This window comes from Balaenoptera borealis (genome assembly GCF_965194805.1).
Source record: "Balaenoptera borealis genome assembly, chromosome: 10".
Taxonomy (NCBI): domain Eukaryota; kingdom Metazoa; phylum Chordata; class Mammalia; order Artiodactyla; family Balaenopteridae; genus Balaenoptera; species Balaenoptera borealis.
The window spans coordinates 103,465,821-103,486,150 of NC_138874.1; the positions used below are offsets into that span (position 1 = coordinate 103,465,821).

The following is a 20,330-nucleotide window of genomic DNA, read 5'->3' on the forward strand; positions in this document are numbered from 1 at the left end:
GTGCAACCAACTACTGGTTTCTTTAATTATCTTACCATTTTTCTCCCTATTAGTATAATTCTCAATGGCATAAACAGAAGACTTTTTTTTTGAGAGTTTTCCAGCTGTTTCAAATTTCATACAATGAAACATACCCATCTTTTCTCTAAACTTTAAAAATCTATGCTTTTATCAAGTCCATGGTATAGATTTGGGCTTTCTCTTCTTGGGTATCAGGAGCACATTTTAAAATGAGAGTCTCGGGCTATATGGTCTATAAGTCCTCATCAAGCGCTATTTTTTTAAATAAATTTATTAATTTACTTTTTACTTTTGGCTGCGTTGGGTCTTTGTTGCTGTGCGCAGGCTTCTCATTGTGGTGGCTTCTCTTGTTGCGGAGCACGAGCTCTAGGTGCCTGGACTTCAGTAGTTGTGGCTCGTGGGCTCTAGAGCGCAGGCTCAGTAGTTGTGGCTTGCGGGCTCTAGAGCGCAGGCTCAATGGTTGTGGTGCACGGGCTTAGTTCCTCCGAGGCATGTGGGATCTTCCCAGACCAGGGCTTGAACCCGTGTTCCCTGCATTGGCAGGCAGATTCTTAACTACTGCGCCACCAGGGAAGTCCCCATCAAGCACTATTTTCTATGATTCTGTCATCTATAGAAAGTTGCACAGATGAGCAACAGTTGGAGAAGCCTTTGTAAAGAGCAGCTCTCTCAGGCACACATCCCTATAGCAAGGACCAGAGAAGTGCCCCAGTGATACAACCATGGGGGAGCCAGTGACAGATTTGGAATAAAAGCTGAAAGTCTTATCAATTTTTGATTCCCATTAATTAACAATCCTTGGAGGCACATGGGTAGTTGAGGACAGCATGGAAGCTAGTCTAGAAAGCTGAAGTTTTACATAGCAGTAGGTAGTCTTATTTTTTCTTTGCTTCAGTTCCACACATATAAAATGGAGATAAAAACATCTGAGGCCACATGAGATAAGCTACACTGGGAATATACATATTTTATGTGTCCAGCACTCTACCTTTCCAGGAACTGGCGCTAATTCCCCTCTATCTACATGGTTTCTGCTGGAGCTGCCATGTTTATTCATTCCTTTATTCAACTACTATTTATTGAGTGCTATATCTGACACTATTCCAGGTCCTGGAGATATAGCAGCGACTAAAACACACAAAAGTTCCTCACAGAGCTTACATTCTGATGGAGGAAATAAGACATTAAGCAAAATAAATAAATATTTGGTATGTCAGATGAAACAGGCTATGGAGAAAAATCAAGCAGGAAAATAATCAAGGCAAGTGCTGTGATTGAGGAATGAAATTAGTGAAGTGCTATGTTCAGTAGGTGGCCAGGAGTGGCTTCATCCAGGGTATTTTTGGAATTGGATCAAAACAGGATGGTCTAAACCAAGAATGTGGAGTAAGGAGTAGAAAAAAAGCCTGTTAGAAGCAAAAGAGAAGAATGAAAAAGACACAAGAGAGTAGCATGAAAGGAGGATGTGGGGAGAGAGGGAGAAAAAGAGAGAACTTCCCAGGTTCTGCAAAATATTCCAATACACTTCTGATAAACCCTTTTTAAAAAGAATCCTTCTGATAAATTCTAAGCTGATATGAATCAGTTTCGGTCACTCCCAACCAAAGAACCCTAACTCACACATATATTAAGATAACTTATAAATGCAAGGCTTGCCCATAGTGGGAGATGTTGGTTACCTCAGAAAATTAGAACTTGATGCTTCTGACGCCAATAATACAGATTTGATAGCAGAGTTTTGAATTAATTTTGCTGTTCCCTAGCATCCAGGAAATAAAATGTACAAGAAATACTTATTTCTTTGTTTTCTATTAATCAAATGAGCTCTGATTCTGCACTGGGCTTGTGGAAAATTCAAATGAAAGCGTTATTTTTCACCCCTAGTTATGCCCTCCCTCCACTCCCCCCATCCGAGTCACAGCAGAATTAGGGAAGCTTACTGATGTCTAGACAACTGGGAAAAGGCTCTCTAATTTCCAAGTCATCACTGTTCAAGCCTGCTTTAAACTTTCTCTTAAAGTCCCTGGTTCTCTGCTTGTATGCCAAGAGAAGAGCACAGAAATCTTACCGAGGCTAAAGGACGCTTTGCTCCCTAGGGTGTAGCCATCCCCTCTGAAGCCGAGCCACCTTCCTGGAGAAGGGAAAATCCTGAAGCAGGCTCAGGTATTCACTAATCATGGGACCTGTCAATCTTTCAGTTTCTCTCTCCTGATTCTCAAAACAATTCTCTTCTCTTCTGGCCTCCAAGGCATCCTGTGCATAATGTTTTCAGTTAGCTTAGGTTTTTATAATAGACCACAAGAGTAAGTAAACTGCTTCTAGGAATTTCAGCTTTCCACCCTACAAAAACTCTCCCTCCCTTTCCCACTCCTCCACAGATGCTGGTTTTTTTGTTTTTTGGGTTTTTTTTTTTTCTTTCTTTTTGTGGTATATTATACGTTACATAAAATTTCCCATTTTAAAGTGTACAGTTCTGTGGCATTAAGTACATTTACATTGTTGTGCACCCCAAAGATTTAATAAGAGTCCGGTGATCTGACTGAGGCAGGGAAGGGTGGAAATATAGGAAGAAATAATTATTGTATTTAAAACGTTTTTTCGTTCTTCTTGAATGAATGGGGCAAGTTCAAATGGGATCCCATAATTGGCGATTCTGAGTAGCTAAGAGGCATCATTAGGATAATAGATATTAATGTGAAAAAGGATGATGAGGAGAAAGGGTGGCTGTAAGGAAATTTGTAGGAACAATGAAGACAAACTTTATCTGTCTCACAACACTTGTTAATACCATTTAATATATCTGAAGCAGAAGTAAAATGAAGAATTTTTCTCCACTTTGCCTTCTGCCAGGATCAGAAGAGTGTTCCTGAATTTTGTTGGGGAGTGAATAACTTCTAGACAGGTCTCAAATCTAAAGTAAAGTTTAATTTTATGAACTGCAATAATGCCTAAGCAATGTGTTCCTAAAGGATGCAATCCACAGAAGAGTTAGTATTAAATATCTTAGAATTCTTAAGAATTACATGTGAGTTGTGGGGTTTGGGGGGTGGAAAGGAGTGCATGAAGGGCATCAAAATAAGCCTACGTGATTTAGCACTGGCTTGGCCTAGAGGTTTCTTTCAGGAATTTGAAGAACTCGTATCCATTTATCTGTTCCCAAATATTTAAGTGCCTACTATGTGTGAGGCACTGGAATACAGCAGTGAACAAGGTAAACATGTTCTTTGCTCTAAAAGAGATTACGTTCAGGTGTATTTTAATTCTGAACCATGAATCCAAGAGCACAATAAATTGAATAAAGCAGTGAACCACGGGAGCCGTGGTTCTTCACAAGCTGCAGCAGAAGTCAGCATTTTTTTTTTTTTTTTAGAAGTCAGCATTTTAAGTTTTCTATTCTTGGTTGCTGACTTCTGCTTAATTCTTGAAGGGGGCGGGGGGAGAGATGTGAAGAGATTTCTCGCCGAAAATATACACAGACTTGGTGTTTGGGTTCGGCAACCCCAAATTACACCTGCGGCACCGAACTAACCCCACCTAAGAAGCAGGCGGTATTATACGAGAAAAACTACTCCATCACAGCCCTCGGAAGACTCAGCGACTCTCGGCCAGCACGGGAAAGCCACGGACTACAATTCCCACAAGCCCTTGCGATCCCACCCCGCCCGGGCAACTTCGAAGCAAGGGGAAAGACTGGGGGTTGTCGGGCGCACTCCTTGTTGCGTCATTAGCGTGCGACTCCACGATACAAAACAGGTCTGGGCTACAAAAGTATGGCAGCTGCTGAGGCGGGGGTGGTATCGTCGTCATCCTTGAAACCAGACACAGCCCCAGTCCCCGAAAGTGCAGGAATGGCTGCAGCCACGGCCGCCACATCCTCAGCGATGGCTGCAGCCGCGGCGGTTGCGTCCAGGAGCGGATCCGAAGCCAGGGTCTCCAAGCCCGCGTTGGCTACTAAGCTGCTGTCCCTGAGCGGCGTGTTCGCCGTGCACAAGCCCAAAGGGCCCACTTCAGCCGAGCTGCTGAATCGGCTGAAGGAGAAGCTGCTGGCAGGTACTACAGCCGGGTGGGGACCAGGCCGAGGCGAGGCGGTCGCCGTGAGAGCGGAAGCCGCACAGAGCACACTGGGCTTTTCGCGCTCTCGTGGCTCGAGAGATAAGAGGAAGGGAAAGGGAGCACGGCCACAGTGTAAGCTCTGGACAGAAATCTGGGGCATCTCCGGCTTGGACTTGTCCTGACGTGAACTCCTGTAGCCTAGTTGGCAGTTGTCGTTCTCAAGGGAAAAAAAACAAAAACAAAAAGCAAAACCCACGCATCCACAAATAAATCTCTGCTCTTGGGCCTGCAGACGAGTTTTCTACAATCTGATCCCTCAGAAGCCTTTTGTTTGGCTCACGTAGATGAACTCTACACAACGGAATCACTGGCTCTATACACCCCAAAGTTGCATTCTTAAAAATACGTTGGAAATGCGGATGTTACTTAGTTAACCAAGACTCAGCACAGTGGTTTTCATATAGTGGGCATAAGAATTATTTAGAGTCCCTTGTACAAATGCAGATTCCTAATCCTTGCCCCCCTCAGAGACTGTGATTCTGAGGATATGGGGTATTTTTAGGAAACTGCATTTTTAAACTGTTGCTCCGGGTGATTCTGGTGTAACTAGTCAATGGACCACATTTTGACGAACACTAAATATAACTTGGTCACTTCTAAGAGCATTCTTTTTGTTTGTTTGTTTGTTTCCTCATATACACTGGGAGAATATTAGAAAAGCCTGAAGGATCTCTCAGTTCATCAGTCCAGTAGATCATTTCAGACAGTGGAATCAAGGAACCTTAGATTTTTTTGGACTCTTGCAATAAGCCAGACCTGTGCTAGCCTATGGAGAGGAGGGTGAAAGACACTGTGTCTTGCTAAGCTCATAGCAGTAATTTCTGCAAACTTTGGTGATAAAACTATTTAACTGGGTTTTCAAGGCCCTCCAGAGTTTGGCCCTGGCTTATTTTTCTATGAAATCAGTACAGGAAATTTCTTCTTTGTTTAGTGTCCCCTGGCAAATGTTACCGCCTCCCCTGCCCTTTTTACTTCAAAAGCAAAATATTCTGGTAGGAATTTGTTAATTAAAACTGACACAGTACAGATTCAAATGTTTATTGGCAGAGGTATATTCCTGAAGATGTTTAATACCTGTGTTATATCTGCTTATTCTTTTGTTATATTTTCATTATACTTTTTTACCTGTAAGGATGGGTCATATACGGGATGCTGAAGGAAGGAATTACATCAAGGCCAAGCTTTGTGGTGTCATCATGGAGTTGTTTCCTTCATAGAATTGCTTTCATTTGGCCTGATTTGTTAGCTAAGCTAAGGCTTTTTTGATCCTCATGGTAATGATTATCATTCTTTCTTTCAGACAGGTTTCTGATAGGATTAAAGCCATACCCTGGCCTTCTGGTTAATCTGCCTATAAAGAACTGAAATTCCTCTTGAAACTTAGTTAAAATTGATTGTTTCAAGGCTGTTGCTGGACCATCTTCTGGAAGCCACTCACTCAGAAGTAGACATTCTCATTACTCTCCATTTCTATATTGCTTGTGATTGGCCTATTCTATATTTATGTTAGCCAGACCAGGGCTTCCCAAATGCCATTCTAACTGGCTGTCAGAATTGTCTGGGAAGGTTCTCTTAAAGATACAGATTCCAGGGCAAGACATTCTAATGCCAGCCAGGTTTGACAACCGCTGATTTAGGCCACAGGCAATTGTCATGCTCTCCACTAACATTCCTTGCCTTTCCTTACATTGATTCATGTCGTACTAAGATCTCTGCTCTTCCGTCTTTTTGAATCCTTCAAGGACTAAAACATAACAGAATTTTATAGCTAGAAAAGATCTTAATAAATATTCATCTATGAATGGTACCAGTGGGGTGAACCAAATTCCAATATAGTAGAGACCGTGTGTCTTCAAACTTGAAAGAAGTAAATTTGGACACAAAGGGAAGACAGTAAATTTTAGGGCCTCCACACTCCAAGGACCGTCAAGTTAAAAATACAAAGAGTTCCCCAAAGTATTTCTATGAATACAGTACAAGAGATCCATAATGGGTTGCAAGTGAAAGTGAAGGGTTTGAATCCTAGGCCTGGCCTTACAGATTTATGTTAAAGCATATGGTCATGTCCTTCCAAGCAAGGTGATGTTGTAATCAGAGAGTGACAATAGGACTGTGTTCCAGACTGAGTTCTGACTCAATAAGGTGGTAATTACAACCCAACTTATCCTTTGGGCCATTTAACCTGGCTTCTTCACTGTTACTCTGCCTTCCCTCCTTTCCTGTTTCTGTCCTCTTTTTTCATTTTCTTTTACTCTATTTTCCATCTTCTCTGTGTCAGTGGTAATAAGGAAGGTTTGATGGGTTTGGAGGGGTACAGATCAATAGAGCTCTTCCTGCTGTTCTCTCCTTTCTCATTTGAAGCCTAGTAGCCAATATTCTCTCAATATAATGTTATATGCCATGATGATGAGGATGATGATAATAGCATATTTTTATAGTGCTTTGAGTTTCCAAAGCACATTCAGATAGCATCATTTCATTTTAATTTTTACAATAGGAATATGAGATAGGCCAGGTTGGCATCTTTTTTCTTTCTTTCTTTTTTTTATATCTAAATGCTTTGGAGTATAAGTGGCAACTTAAACTGTTACCCTCTTCCCACATAACCTTTTGTTGAGATTAGCTTCTTTAAGGAATTGAGAGTTTTGATTAGGAGAGGAGGACAGACATACAGATAGTTTGGGGACTTAGTGTTCTCAGAAGTAACCCTGTATGAGATGTACTCCCAACATTTAGGTAGCTGGAGAGACCAGCAAAGAACACCAGGGAACAAAAGAGATTTTAGAAATGAAATTGAGGACTTTAAATTAAACTAGCTGCCTATGTAAAAACTAACTTCTTTTCATCATTCTCTATCTACCAGCCCACTACTACCAGGAATTTACTAGATCTTTGTGGGTTCGTGTGGATATCTACCCACTTTAAAAAAAATTTTTTTTTTCCTTGGAAAATGAATTCTAGTTTCTAGACAACTAATTTGGGAATACTATTTCTTTGTAATTTAGGGAGCGTCTGCACATTTTAAAGTCTGTTCTTTGTTAGTAATATCGTCATAATCTTAATATATTAAGTTTGTACAGTACTTTTTATTTGTTTTGAGTACTCCATCCACACTGCCTCATCCCGTATTTATGGAGATTCTACTTCATTTGTCTCAGTAATTACCTTTTTTTCGTCCCAATTACTCTTATAGAAGCTGGAATGCCTTCTCCAGAATGGACCAAGAGGAAAAAGCAGACTTTGAAAATTGGGCATGGAGGGACTCTAGACAGTGCAGCCCGAGGAGTCCTGGGTAAGAGATATGAATGGAAGTTTGATGTAACTGCCACTTACATCAGAAAGAAATATTGATTAAGAACAGATAAAATTAACTAAGGCCATGCCATTTTCAGTCCACTTTGGAAGATTTCAGATCTACTGGATTTATAGTGCCATCTTCTCAAGAAGCCCTTGTATCATTTGGCACAAGGTATAGAAGGCTGTTAGAAATAGCCCCTTTTATGTCTGGATGGACTTTGAGAAAGAGTTTGTATCTATGCAGAAAAGAGTTAACACAGCAGGTCTGAAATCACTATCTTTAGAAAGGCCTGCTTGCATCTGGGGACTTGGATTTGGCTGTGTTCCCACCCTTCTCCATCCGATAAGGATGGGTTTACTGTGCCTTGACTGTTGGTGTGAACAGTGTGGTTTATGCTAAACGCCTGCTTTCTGTCTTGGAATCTGGGATTTTGTCCCACCATGCAGGCAGACGGTGTCTGGGTGACCATTCCTCTCATCCCCTCCAATAAAAACTTTGAGTGCTGAGTTTCTAATGGGCTCCCTTGAGCAGGAACATTGTACACATGTTATTCCTTGTTGGATTGTTGGAGGAAGGAATGTGCTCAAGTGTCCCCCCTCATAAGAGGGTGAGAGAATAAGGAACCTGAGCATGGATTTTCTCCAGTGTCTTTACCCTTAGGATACAGCTGTGTAACCTTAGGTTGTCACTGTAGGTAAATCTTAGCCATGAATGAATCTTCCAGGGTGGGATAGTCTTGGGGACTCCTGACAAGGTATATGGCTCTTTGTTCTGCTTATATCAAATCTAACTCTGACATTAGCTCTCTTGAGAAGGCGAACCTTATAGTTCTTCAGAGGAAGTCACTTTGTCTTGGGGACATTAGTTCAGTGTCTTATTGCATGTGGAGGAAAATTGATAGAATTGATTGAGGGGAGAAGAGTCATTTATCCTTTTTTCTTCCATCCTTTTTTTTTTTTTTTTTTGCGTCTAGTAGAGGTTCTAAAGTCTATCTTTATAGACTGCTAAAGTGTGTATCCACAGGACAGAGTATGTTCTTAGAAACTTTTTTGTAACTGTATCCACAATCACAGAAATACATAAGTTGGGATTCTCCCTATCTCCCCCTTCCCCACATACTAGAAAAAAACTTTTATGGAACAATACTTACCTTTTTACATGCCCTGGTGTTTTATATTTTATTGTATTCCAGTTTTTTTAAATGTTGATCATAATCCAGTAAATTGATTTCATGCTGCCCTAATGGATTGTGACTCATGCTTTGAAAAATACTGTGCTACATGATCCAATCCATTTTATTAGAGCTAAAATTAGATACAAATAAAAACAAACCTGATCTAAGCTAGCCAAAGGAAGTGAATGCTTACTTAGAAGAAAAGGATAAAATTGGTGAATAAAATTGTATTTTTCAAGAAAATTAGAAGCAGTTTATGATTTTGCATTTTCTGAAATTACAGATTTTATTTGATGCATGTTGACAAAAACATCTTTACCTGAATAGAATAGAAAAAAAAACATGGAAATTCATTTTCCTGAATTAGAGAACTTGAATGGGCAAATTCTGACACCTTAATTACTGTTTCTTACCATAACTAATAATAATCATTTATATTGAGCACTTATTGTATGTGAGGTCCGTCCCATAGTTAGTGGCAAGGTCAGGAGCTGAACCTGGACCTGCTCAGTTTTAAAGTCTCTGTCCTAACCTGGGATGGCAAATACCTGGCACTCCTGCCTTTGTTCCCTGCTCCCCATGTCCATAGCAGAAATTACCAATCAATCACAGCATTCTCTGCCATTGGTTCTAGAAGTGGCTTCAGGATTCTTATCAGTTCAACTCTTCTAGAGTTGAAGCCTATTTGTTATAACCGTCTGTTTTCTAAGGCACAGCACCATAAATCCAAGAAGAAAGAGGATAAAATGTGCTGCTGTGATCGGCAGAATAATGGCCCCCCTAAAGATGTCCATGTCCTAATCTCCAGAACCTATGAATATGTTAGGTTACGTAACGAGGGGGCATTAAAGTTGCACATGGAATTAATGTTGTTCAGTAGTTGACTTTAAGAGATATGCTGGAATATCCTGGTGGATCCAGCGTAATCAGAAGGGTCTTTAAAAGTGGAAGAGGAGACAGAGGAGTGTCAAAAAGATGTGGCAATGGAAGCAGAGTTTGTAGTGATGAGATTGCTGGCCTTGATGAAGAAGGGGGTCATGAACCAAGGAACATGAACAGCTTCTAGAAGCTGGAAAAGGCAAGAAAACTCCTCTAAGAAGGCTCCAGAGAAAGATTCTCCCCTAGGGCCTCCAGAAAAGAATGCATTTGTGCTGATACCCTGATTTTTACCATAGTAAAACCCACCTCAGACTTCTGACCTCTAGAACTGTAGGATAATAAGTTTGTTTTGTTTTAAACCACTATGTTGGTAATTTATTACAACAGCAATAGGAAACTAATATACCCATCTATTATAAATTGCTTAAAATGGAAACTAAGTTTTTATACACCGTTTTAGAAGTTGTTTTTTAACTTTAGAGGTTAGAAAATTACAGTGAAAAAATTTAGAAAATACAAAAAAAATAAAGTTGAAAATAAAACTTATACATTTTCTACCTTCCAGCAATAATCACTGTTAACATTTTTGTTATATTTCTTCCTAGCTTTTTGTCTATGCAGACTTTTTAAGTTGAGCTGTTTTACTGTATATATGTACATTGTATTCTTTTTTTACTTAACATCATAACGTAGCATTTTTTCATGTTAATTAAAAATATTTGTAAACATGATTTTTTCTTTTTTTAGACTTTATTGAGGAATAATTGACCAATATAATTGTGTATGTTTAAAGTGTTAAAATCATATCAAGTATCTTCTCCTACCACAGTGGTATGAAACTAGAAATCTATTACAGGAGGAAAACGATATTAAATAACACACTTATGAATAATCAGTGGGTCAAGGAAGAAATCAAAAGGGAAATCAAAAAATATCCTGAGACAAATGAAATGCAAATACAACATATTAAAACTTATGGGATGCGGCAAAAGCAGTTCTAAGAGGAAAATAAACATTATTTTTAATGGCAACATTATGTGATGTCATATTGATTTAACCATTTCCTTATTTGAGGTCATTGGAGGTTATTACCAGTTTTGTTAGTAGGACTGATTTTGTAAGGATCATCTTTATGAATAAAACTTCCTCTTTGTTTTGGATTATTAAGATAAATTCCTGGAAGTGGAAAGATACTGGTCTTTTAAGGTGGTTGCAAGGGTCTTGGAGAGTTAGATAAATGGCAGTAGAAACTTCCAACTGCAAAATGCTTTGGAATTACATGTGTAAGAGACTTGCCGGCCCTAAAGTGACTCTCATCATAAATAAATTCAATGATTTGAGAATAGAGTATTAGGACATTTGTATAGGTTTGCAGATAGTGGCTTTTTTTTTTTAATAGAGAAACATCTGCGCACAGAAAATTTGGGAGATAGAGTAGTAATTGTGAGACAGTACTTGGAAAATCCTGGTTTTCATTCATTCTTCTAATTCTGCACACTTTTTCAAACTGTTGTGTATTTGCTTATGCTTTTCCTCTCAGATAAACTGCTCACCTCTGTCTTCTTTAGTTCTGGAAATCCTACTAACCTTTCCTGATTTGGTTAAAATGCTGTCTCCTACATGTGAAGCCTGCCCACTTGCTTTTTTATATTGCTAATGTAAAACTTCACTGTATTCTTTGTTTTTGTTAACTCCCTGAGGGCTAAAACCAGGTCTTATTTATTTCTGTACCTATACAATAAAATTTTGAATGGTTGAGTGGGAAAAAGCTGAATAAAAATTCTGTCCCATAAACTGTCCCTTGAATGAAAAGCTGCTGGTTGGCTAGGTCTCAACTCCAGTTAATTTTTCTGTGTACCACTTCTGTATTAGTCTTCCTAAAATTCTGCTTTCACTAATCACCTAACTTCGATGGGCCTTGGTCTTCTCGGATATAAAATGAGAGGGTTAAGCAGGGTAACTCTAAGATGCCGTCTTGTTTCATTCTGGATCACTGAACTAGCAGAGAAAGCGTTGTCAGTCCAGCATTGAAACCATGACAGAATCAAACACATCAGCCAGCTCTTAAGACACCCTGCACTCTGGTTGAGAAACCCACTGTGCTCATCCTTGCATCTGAGAATTTGTCAGTTTGTTCCTTCTTTAGAACATGCTTCTCCCTTATCTGCATCTTCAAATCCTGTACATCCTTTAAGCGCTAACTCACGCTAAATGCTTGAATGAAGCATTCTGGCCTCTGGCCTCTGTAGCCATTTAGAGTGCTCCCTCCTTTGACCTCCTACAGCAGTTATTCTCTCTGTGTTCATTTTGACACAATCATATACTGTTGTATTGTTATTTAGAGTTATTTGCTCATTAATTCAGGCAACATTTTTTTGAGCACTTGCAGTTTCCCTTATCTGTATTGTATTTTTCCCACAAGATTATAAGCTCTTTCAAAGTCAGGAAATGTGCTGTTCCATTAAAAGTGTTCTTCTTGGGATTGAGTGCATGGGAGCTCCTTGCAAAATATTGATTGGGGATTCTTGAATGGAATAAAATTGAATTGAATCTTTTATTATTGTACAAAGTTTTTGCCTCAGCAGGAGCTGCTGTTATTTGAAGAGTGCTATGCTCAACAGAGGATCCTGAAGGCAGACAGTTTTTATGTTGGTCCTTGAACCAATATGCCTGTCAGAGAAGCCGAGAGGGGTGGGGGTTTGGGATGGACTTTATGAAGGAGTTGGGATGTGAGCTGTGTTTCAAAGGATGGACTTTGAATACTTTACTAAGTAGTTGGTACTGTAGGCATTGGGACCCTATTGAGGATTGTTTGGGGGCTTTGTGCAGTATAGGTTTTCAGAAATGGTATGAATTGGAAGAGGAAGGGATAAGATGTAGAATAGCTAGGTTTACAGTATATAGGCTGATTTAGGCTGGTAGCAGTGGGAAGAATGGCTAGATGAGTAAGGTGGCAGGGGGATGAGAGGAAGGGGGTCTGCTGTCAGTCTGGTTTGAACTTTAACTCCACCATTTACTAGTAGTGAGATGCTGGGCAAAGTTCTTAGTCTCTCCATGCCTCATTTTCCTCACCTATCAAATAGGGATAATTGTATTATCTTTCAGGGTTGTTATAAGGATTAAATGAGCTAATGAATGGAAAACATCTAGAGTAGAATTTGATTCATAGTAAACTCAGTGAATCTGCTATAAATATTCATGATAATTCTTTTAGCTTGCCAGTCGTTTCTCCTTGTTGCTTATAATTCTGAATTGTGGTGGTTATATTGTGTTCTTTTACAAAATTGTATCCATTAATGAGAAATACTTCAATTCTTACAAAAATTTGCTTGCTCTTAGGTGAAGAAATGATTATGTCCTCTCATCCTCGGCTGGTGAAATGTGTTGTCATAAGGATAATGTCTGAAATTGAGGAGACATGTGAGCCATTGTACTTTGTGTATGGCCTACGCGAACATACACTCTCCAGGCTCTCATTTTACCCTGTATTCTTGTTTGTGTTGGGTTGATTTGTTGTTTCTATTTTCTTGATTGTATAGTGCTGGGCACTAATCATCTTTAAATGGTTCATTAGTTATGATGATGGCTTTTGCTTTGTTTAATAATGAACTCTGTCAAATATTTTATCATACCAAGATTAATTGTACCATGTATTTTCACTGATGCCCATATAAAATTCCAGTGAGTCCTTTGAGGTTTTTCCAAAACTTTTTGTTATCTAATTGTCTGGATTGAGGTTTCTATTATGTTTCACACTTCGGAAAAGGAAAAAAAGTCTCCCACCCCGACTTCAGAATTTCTTACTTGCAGGACAAGTTCAACCGATTGGAGTAATAGGAACCCTCACATTATGCTAAATAAATGGTTTTCCAACTGTATATTACATATGCCAGGAAATTATGACCAGTGTATGTCATAAAACATTTTTAAAACCTAGTTTTCACAATAGAGTGTCATGATATTTCTTTCTTTGATTTGTAGTGGTTGGAATTGGAAGGGGAACAAAACTGTTGACCAGTATGTTGTCAGGGTCCAAGGTAAGAATACTGGAATGGTTCTGTTTTTCTTCAGTGTTTTCTTAATGACCTATGTGTTGCATTTTATCAGTTAAAAAATAAGCTGTATAAATTGCATGAATGAGCTTAAAAAATAAGCTGTATAAATTGCATGAATGAGTGTCAACACTGAGTATTAATCACAATGTCTATAATCATGATATCTGAGATTCAAAATATTGAGACTATAAATTCATGATTGAAAAACAAATTTGACTCATAGAAGCAAAACTTTTGTGATGCCCATAATTTAAACATACGTATTTAGGTTTTTTTGGTTTTGTATAATCGTATTTCTTAAATGAAAGGGAACTTACAGATCATAAATTCTACCAGAAGATTTTTTTAAACCTTGGAATTTTTGTAGAAGCAATACCATTTTGTAAACCATGCAGTTTCCAGCAAAAGATATGCTTTGTTCAATGGCTATAAAATGTTTACTAAATAAAAGAATGGGGCCTCTTTAAGATGATGTTACATCATTCCTTGACTAAATCCAAAAGCATCTTTCGAGGCTTTTGCTAGGAGAGGGAGGAGGGGTTAGGCAGAGGCAGGAGAGGCTCTAAACCTGTTGAGTGAGAACCCTCATCGAAATAGCAGGGGAGCCCTAAGACAAGTCTAGATGTCAGTGTTTGACCTCTCCGGGCCTCTCAATTTTTCCTTAGGAAAAATGGTTTTGATTCTCTCAAGGGTCTCTTCTAGCTTTAAAAGAGATAATAATATCTGTATTCTAATTAGCAACTAGGTGCTGGTTATGATAGCTGGGGCTAGGGGCCAGTGAAAATGCCTGTGGAAGGAAGATTAATATGCCACTAGTTCGGGAAGAATTTCAGCAATTTCCTGGACTAAACTTTTTATTTGTTTTAAAACCCTTGCTCCAAGCAGGATATAAATAGTTTGGATAAAGTGGTTTTGTCTAAATTGTTTCTTAAAAAAAAAAAAAAAAATGTGGTCAAAGACCATTTAAAAAACTTCCCATTTCGTTGCAGACTGATTGATGACTTTTATAAAATACAATTAAAATGTTATGGCAATGTCAAATTGCTAAAGAAATTTCTAAGCACCTTCATTTTCTGAACTTACCTCATGGTGGATACTGGCCCTTGGGCCATACTCTGAGTGCCAGGGGTCTAAGTAAGCTTTTCTTAAAATAAAAAGCCCTGGAGAGCCTGTTGCCTTTGATATCCCATTTTAGTTATTAACTGGCATAAAAACCTGTGTCTTTAAGTTGGAAGGATCTTAAGACCTTCGATAAATGGAAAATCTCCATGCAGCTTGCTCTGCAGTCTTCAAAATATTGGTGTTGAAAAAATCACAGAATATAAAAACTGTGTTAGAGTGGAGGAGTTTGACAGTTTTACAGTAAATTTGAACATTGTACTTAAATACTGACACATAGAGTTTAGAATCTGTTTCTGTTACAGGATTTGCCAGTTGCTTGATGTATGTTTCTTTTTTTTTTTTTTTTTAAAGTACATTTTTTTTAAATTAATTAATTTATTTATATTTATTTTTGACTGTGTTGGGTCTTCACTTCTGCGTGAGGACTTTCTCTAGCTGTGGCAAGTGGGGGCCACTCCTCATCGCGGTGCGCGGGCCTCTCACTTTCGCGGCCTCTCTTGTTGCGGAGCACAGGCTCCAGACGCGCAGGCTCAGTAGTTGTGGCTCACGGGCCTAGTTGCTCCGCGGCATGTGGGATCTTCCCAGACCAGGGCTCGAACCCGTGTCCCCTGCATTGGCAGGCGGATTCTCAACCACTGCGCCACCAGGGAAGCCCTGATGTATGTTTCTTAATTCTAAAATATAAACAATGGTTACCTTGATACAGGATTATGGATGATTTCATTTTCTTTTTTCACATTATTTGGTATTCTCCAAAATCTTTACAATGAAAAGTCACTTTTATAATAATAGCAAAAAGATATATTTATATTAAGGAACATGTTTGTTTTCTTTTTCCCCCCAAGATAAAATACGTGAAGTTCACTGGAATATTCATTATCCAGCCCTCCCCTCCAAAACCACAAGTACATGTAACACACTATGTGTTGTTGAAAGGTTTTACACTGTAAATTCCAGGCATATTTCCAGAAATATGATGACTGGAAATATAAATACATCATTGGCTCTGGCTTAAGTTTATTTATCACAAACCATTTTGGTATTCAGCTAGGAAAGCTGAATGTCATACAGTGAAATCACCGATCCTCAGATGACTATAAAGTAAATAGAAAATCCCAGGTGCATCTTATTATAGAGACCTAGTTCTTAGGTGTTTCATGTTTCAAAAATAAGCGTTATTATCTTGTTAGCTATTTGTGTTTCTTATACTTTTAATTTTAGATTATGTACTTGTTGAAAAAATTAAATCTTTTAAATTTTACCTGTAAGTATGTTGGACATTACACTTTTATCAAAAGTAGTTAAAAGCTGTTAATGAATTTTTTAAAAATTTATTTATTTTATTTATTTATTTTTGGCTGTGTTGGGTTTTCGTTGCTGTGCGCGGGCTTTCTCTAGTTGTGGCACGCGGGGGCTACTCTTCGTTGCGGTGCATGGGCTTCTCACTGCGGTGGCTTCTCTTGTTGCGGAGCACGGGCTCTGGGCCTGCGGGCTTCAGTAGTTACAGCACATGGACTCAGTAGTTGTGGCTCACGAACTCTAGAGTGCAGGCTCAGTAGTTGTGGCACATGGGCTGAGTTGCATCGCATGTGGGATTTCCTGGACCAGGGATCGAACCCGTGTCCCCTGCATTGGCTGGCAGATTCCCAACCACTGCGCCACCAGGGAAGCCCTGTTAATGAATTTTTTAAAATAGATTTTGTTTTTAGCACTGGCTGGAATCTTGGAGATCTTCTTATGCAGTGACTTTCAAAAATTTTTTGACGAAGACCCACAATAAGGATTTCATTTTACACCATGACTCTATGTATCCATTCATGTATAAGAACCAAAAATTTTATCAAACAACTTTAACCCTATGTACAGTGTACTCTTGATATCTTTCTTTCATTTAAAAAATTGTCTGCAGCCTTCTAATGGGGCACAGACCTGCTGTTTGACCTAATGTTTACTTTTTCCACTTTTACAGATGAATTTTTATTTGCATCACAGTGCTACTAGAAAAATTAGACTTTTAGTATGTGTAGAGTGGGGTTACCTCAAGAATAGAAATATTTAGTTCTAGGATGGCAGATATTCACTGTTCATGTTATAGCCATATCGTAGTACACGGTTGCCTCACTATCCAGTCCTAAGGAGAGACATTGCTGATTGAATGTGGCCTAACACTCTTTCCTGCTGAACCAAGAAATATCCTTAGAATCCTGTTCAGTGTAATAAATACCAGTTCATACCAACACTATCAAGTAATGGGTGGAGTGCTGACCTTTACCTAAAATCTTTAGGCCATCAGATTAATTTGCCTCCATTTTGTGAAGACCACAGATTATTTAGACCACCCCACTCCTTTCATGCATTCCTTCCCAATCAGATTGGAGTAAGATTTAAGAAAAGAGCCCTTCCTTGTCTTCGTCATTAGCTTTCTCTCTTGTCGTATGGTAAGCCTTGCTCTGCCAATGATCAACTTTCTCTTGAGTCATTTTTTTTCTCACTGCATTCTCTTTTGGGATTATGAGTATAATGTTTACATAAAGCATATAGGTTTTCTGTACAGTGCCGGTTATACAAAAGTTGCTCAATAAATACTGTTATTACTGTTCTCAAGTGTTTCACTATCCCCAAGTCTCCCTCTCCTGAGTTTCAGGCCTCTTGGGTCTCTCTGGCTACATGTTCCATAGACATTAATTTTACTCAAGCAATTTCTATTGGAAATCTTGAATACAGTTAATTTCGTTGCTTTTATTTCTATCTGTGATTTTTGGTGGCCTAAGCAAAAATACGACATTCATTAGAAAGAGAAAGCATGCCAGTTTTTTAAGGAAGAGACTTTACTCTGGGCATTATAGTCAGAAAGAAATTTCTTACAGTAAGGGATATTGAGTGACAGATAGTGGTTCTCAAAATAGTTTACAACAGGTGAAGAAGGGATCTGCATGAAATATAACGTTGGTAAAAGAATTCTAAGGGGTTAGGCTAATACATCCCTTTGACCTAACTTGATCTAATTGTGGAATACAGATTACCTAGAAGAAGGCAATAGATGCATAGTCCCTTTACTCTCTTCCCTAAATTATACTTTCTTTGAGCCAGTCATTCAGCAGAATCTGGATGACAGATGTACTTTGAAGTAACAGACTTTGATGAGGTTTTGGAGTATTATCTTTATTAGCTTTCTATATTGCTAATTATAAGTTGGTTACTTATATGTGCTTTTGAAACCAGTGAGCGATGGAAGGGTTGATGTTCTATTAGGAAATCACTGATGCCATATAAAGACTCTTAACTAGCATTTTCCAGGTATATAGTGTGTATATATACATATATATATGTATATATATGTATATATATATATATATATATGCAGAGATAAACCATAATAGTACCTGTAGGCAAAGCCAGCATTTCATCAGAAAGCAGCTTTGTATCCCCCTCCAACCCTTGAACAAGTGTTATCATTGGGATATACAAACTTTTCCCCCGGGATATGTTCAGAGAGCAGTAATTTCCCCCAGGTATACAGTAACATTTTTAGGTTAACCAGTCAATGTCAACTCTGAAGTGTGACTTGAATAATGTTCCTCTGAAACTTAGCAACTCTCGGAGATTAGAGCATCTCTAATCTACTTTCTCCAGAGGTAGTCTAATTTGTACCTTTTCTTTATACTCTATTAATATTCATACATGTCATAAGTACTATATTGAAAATTTTGAAGGACTTACATTTATGAACTGTATAGAGCTATTGCTTTTTAATGAAGATATTAAAAACCACATGTTTTCGGTGTGGTAGCATAATAAGCTTATCATTAATAAACATATTTCTGCAAAGTTCTCCAGCTTAAATTGCTCAGCGTAACTACAGATTCTTTTCAGTGGGAATTATATTCCTTGCATTTTTCTCACTACTTCATGTGAACCTCCAAATAAAATTTGAATTTGATCAAAAGAGAGGAATACAAAGAATATGTAGTATAAGTGTGGCCTGAGATGGGAAGCAGAACAATCTTCAGTTAACTCAGTGATCTACTTCTTCACTTGTGAATAATGAGCAGTTCTGAGAAGTGACTTTTATCCTTTCAGAGAGCTTAAGAAGTAGCAATTTCTCTTTATTAAGAAACACATATGTACATTACTTATGCTATACTAGTTTTGCCTTATTTTCTACATATTTAGCTTTTGTTTAAATGCATAAACAAGTTACTAAGATTACTCTTGGTATTTCATGTAAGAAGTAATAAATTGATTAAAAATTAATTTTACTTTTAAGTATGGTAAAATCGTTGAATCTTGAGATGACTAGGTAGGGGATTATTGTACCATTCTCTCTACTCATAGGTATATTTGAAAATTTTCCTTCAAAGTCAAAACTGCCCAGTAGAAAACTGGTTTAAAAAAATTTTTTTTTACAGTAACAGTATATATATAAGCCATGATTATCAATAAAATCAGGCTTTTCCTTGTCATGTTGGCTGGTGTGGGAAGTTTGTGAATGTTCCTCAATCTATACAATACTTCCCACATATCAAAAACTAACAAAGCGGGGCTTCCCTGGTGGCACAGTGGTTAAGAACCCACCTGCCAATGCAGGAGACACGGGTTCGACCCCTGGTCCGGGAAGATCCCACATGCCGCGGAGCCACTAAGCCCGTGCGCCACAACTACTGAGCCTGTGCTCTAGAGCCCGCGAGCCACAACTACTGAGCCCGTGTGCCACAACTACTGAAGCCCACCCTCCTAGAGCCTGTGCTCCCAACAAAAGAATCCACCACAATGAGAAGCCCACGCACTGCAACTAGAGAAAAAAGCATGTACGAAGACCCAATGCAGCCAAAAAATAAATAGACAAATAAATAAATTTATAAAAAAACTAACAAAGCAATTACAGTCTATTGATTTTTGCCTTTATTTTGTATCAGGTAGTATTAGTAAGGTTCTGTATAAACTTTAAGATATGCATAACAGTTCTTCTTTACCTTATGGCCTATATCTCTCCCTTGTTTCTCTTCCTCTAGAGGTATATTGCCACTGGCGAACTGGGGAAAGCTACTGACACGCTAGATTCTACAGGGAAAGTAACAGAAGAAAAACCTTACGGTATGAAGTTCATCTTAAGTAGTCCTTGTTTTTAATATTTAGAGAAAGTTTCTCTGAATTCAGAATTTAAAATAAATCTCATATTCCCAGTGATTTTAATTGTCAGTACATTTCTTTGTGTTAAGAAGGTTGGAAATGGTTTATCCACATATTTGCTTATTTGGTATGTCTGTTAAGAAAGATTTATAATAATTGCCTCTTTTCCTATAATCAGTTTTTCTTTAATGTGCAGAATTCTTCCAAATAACTCCCTTGCCAAAAACCATTTATAGCTAGGATTTAGGACATTTTTCCTAGTGAATGTGAAATAAAGCAGAGAAACTCTCTTGCTAGATTTTACCTGCATCTTGCCATTGTTGTTGTTTTGGTCTTGTTTTTTATAATTATCTCTTAGCTGTTGAAATAAATGTACTAGGTTTAGTACTTTAAAATTGATCATATTCCTGTGCTTTTGGAGTATGTAAAAAGATAAGACAAAAGGAAAGCTGTTTCTCTAGCAATAAAGCAGAACTCATTGGGGCCCACCTTAATTTTTCTACCATTCCTTCTTGCACTACTTTAAGAAAGGATAGAT

General features: G+C 38.3%; 1 protein-coding gene across 1 annotated transcript in view; it reads left to right on the forward strand.

Annotated features, from left to right (window-relative positions):
* Nucleotides 1–456: 456 nt before the first annotated feature.
* TRUB1 (TruB pseudouridine synthase family member 1) overlaps nt 457–20,330 on the forward strand; it is a 35,988-nt gene continuing 16,114 nt past the window's right edge. The window contains exons 1-4 of the mRNA XM_082407850.1: nt 457–4,071; nt 7,328–7,426; nt 13,467–13,522; nt 19,675–19,756. Of these exons, the coding sequence (XP_082263976.1) occupies nt 3,792–4,071; nt 7,328–7,426; nt 13,467–13,522; nt 19,675–19,756 (517 nt within the window). The 5' untranslated portion in view covers nt 457–3,791. The remainder of the gene's footprint in view (nt 4,072–7,327; nt 7,427–13,466; nt 13,523–19,674; nt 19,757–20,330) is intronic.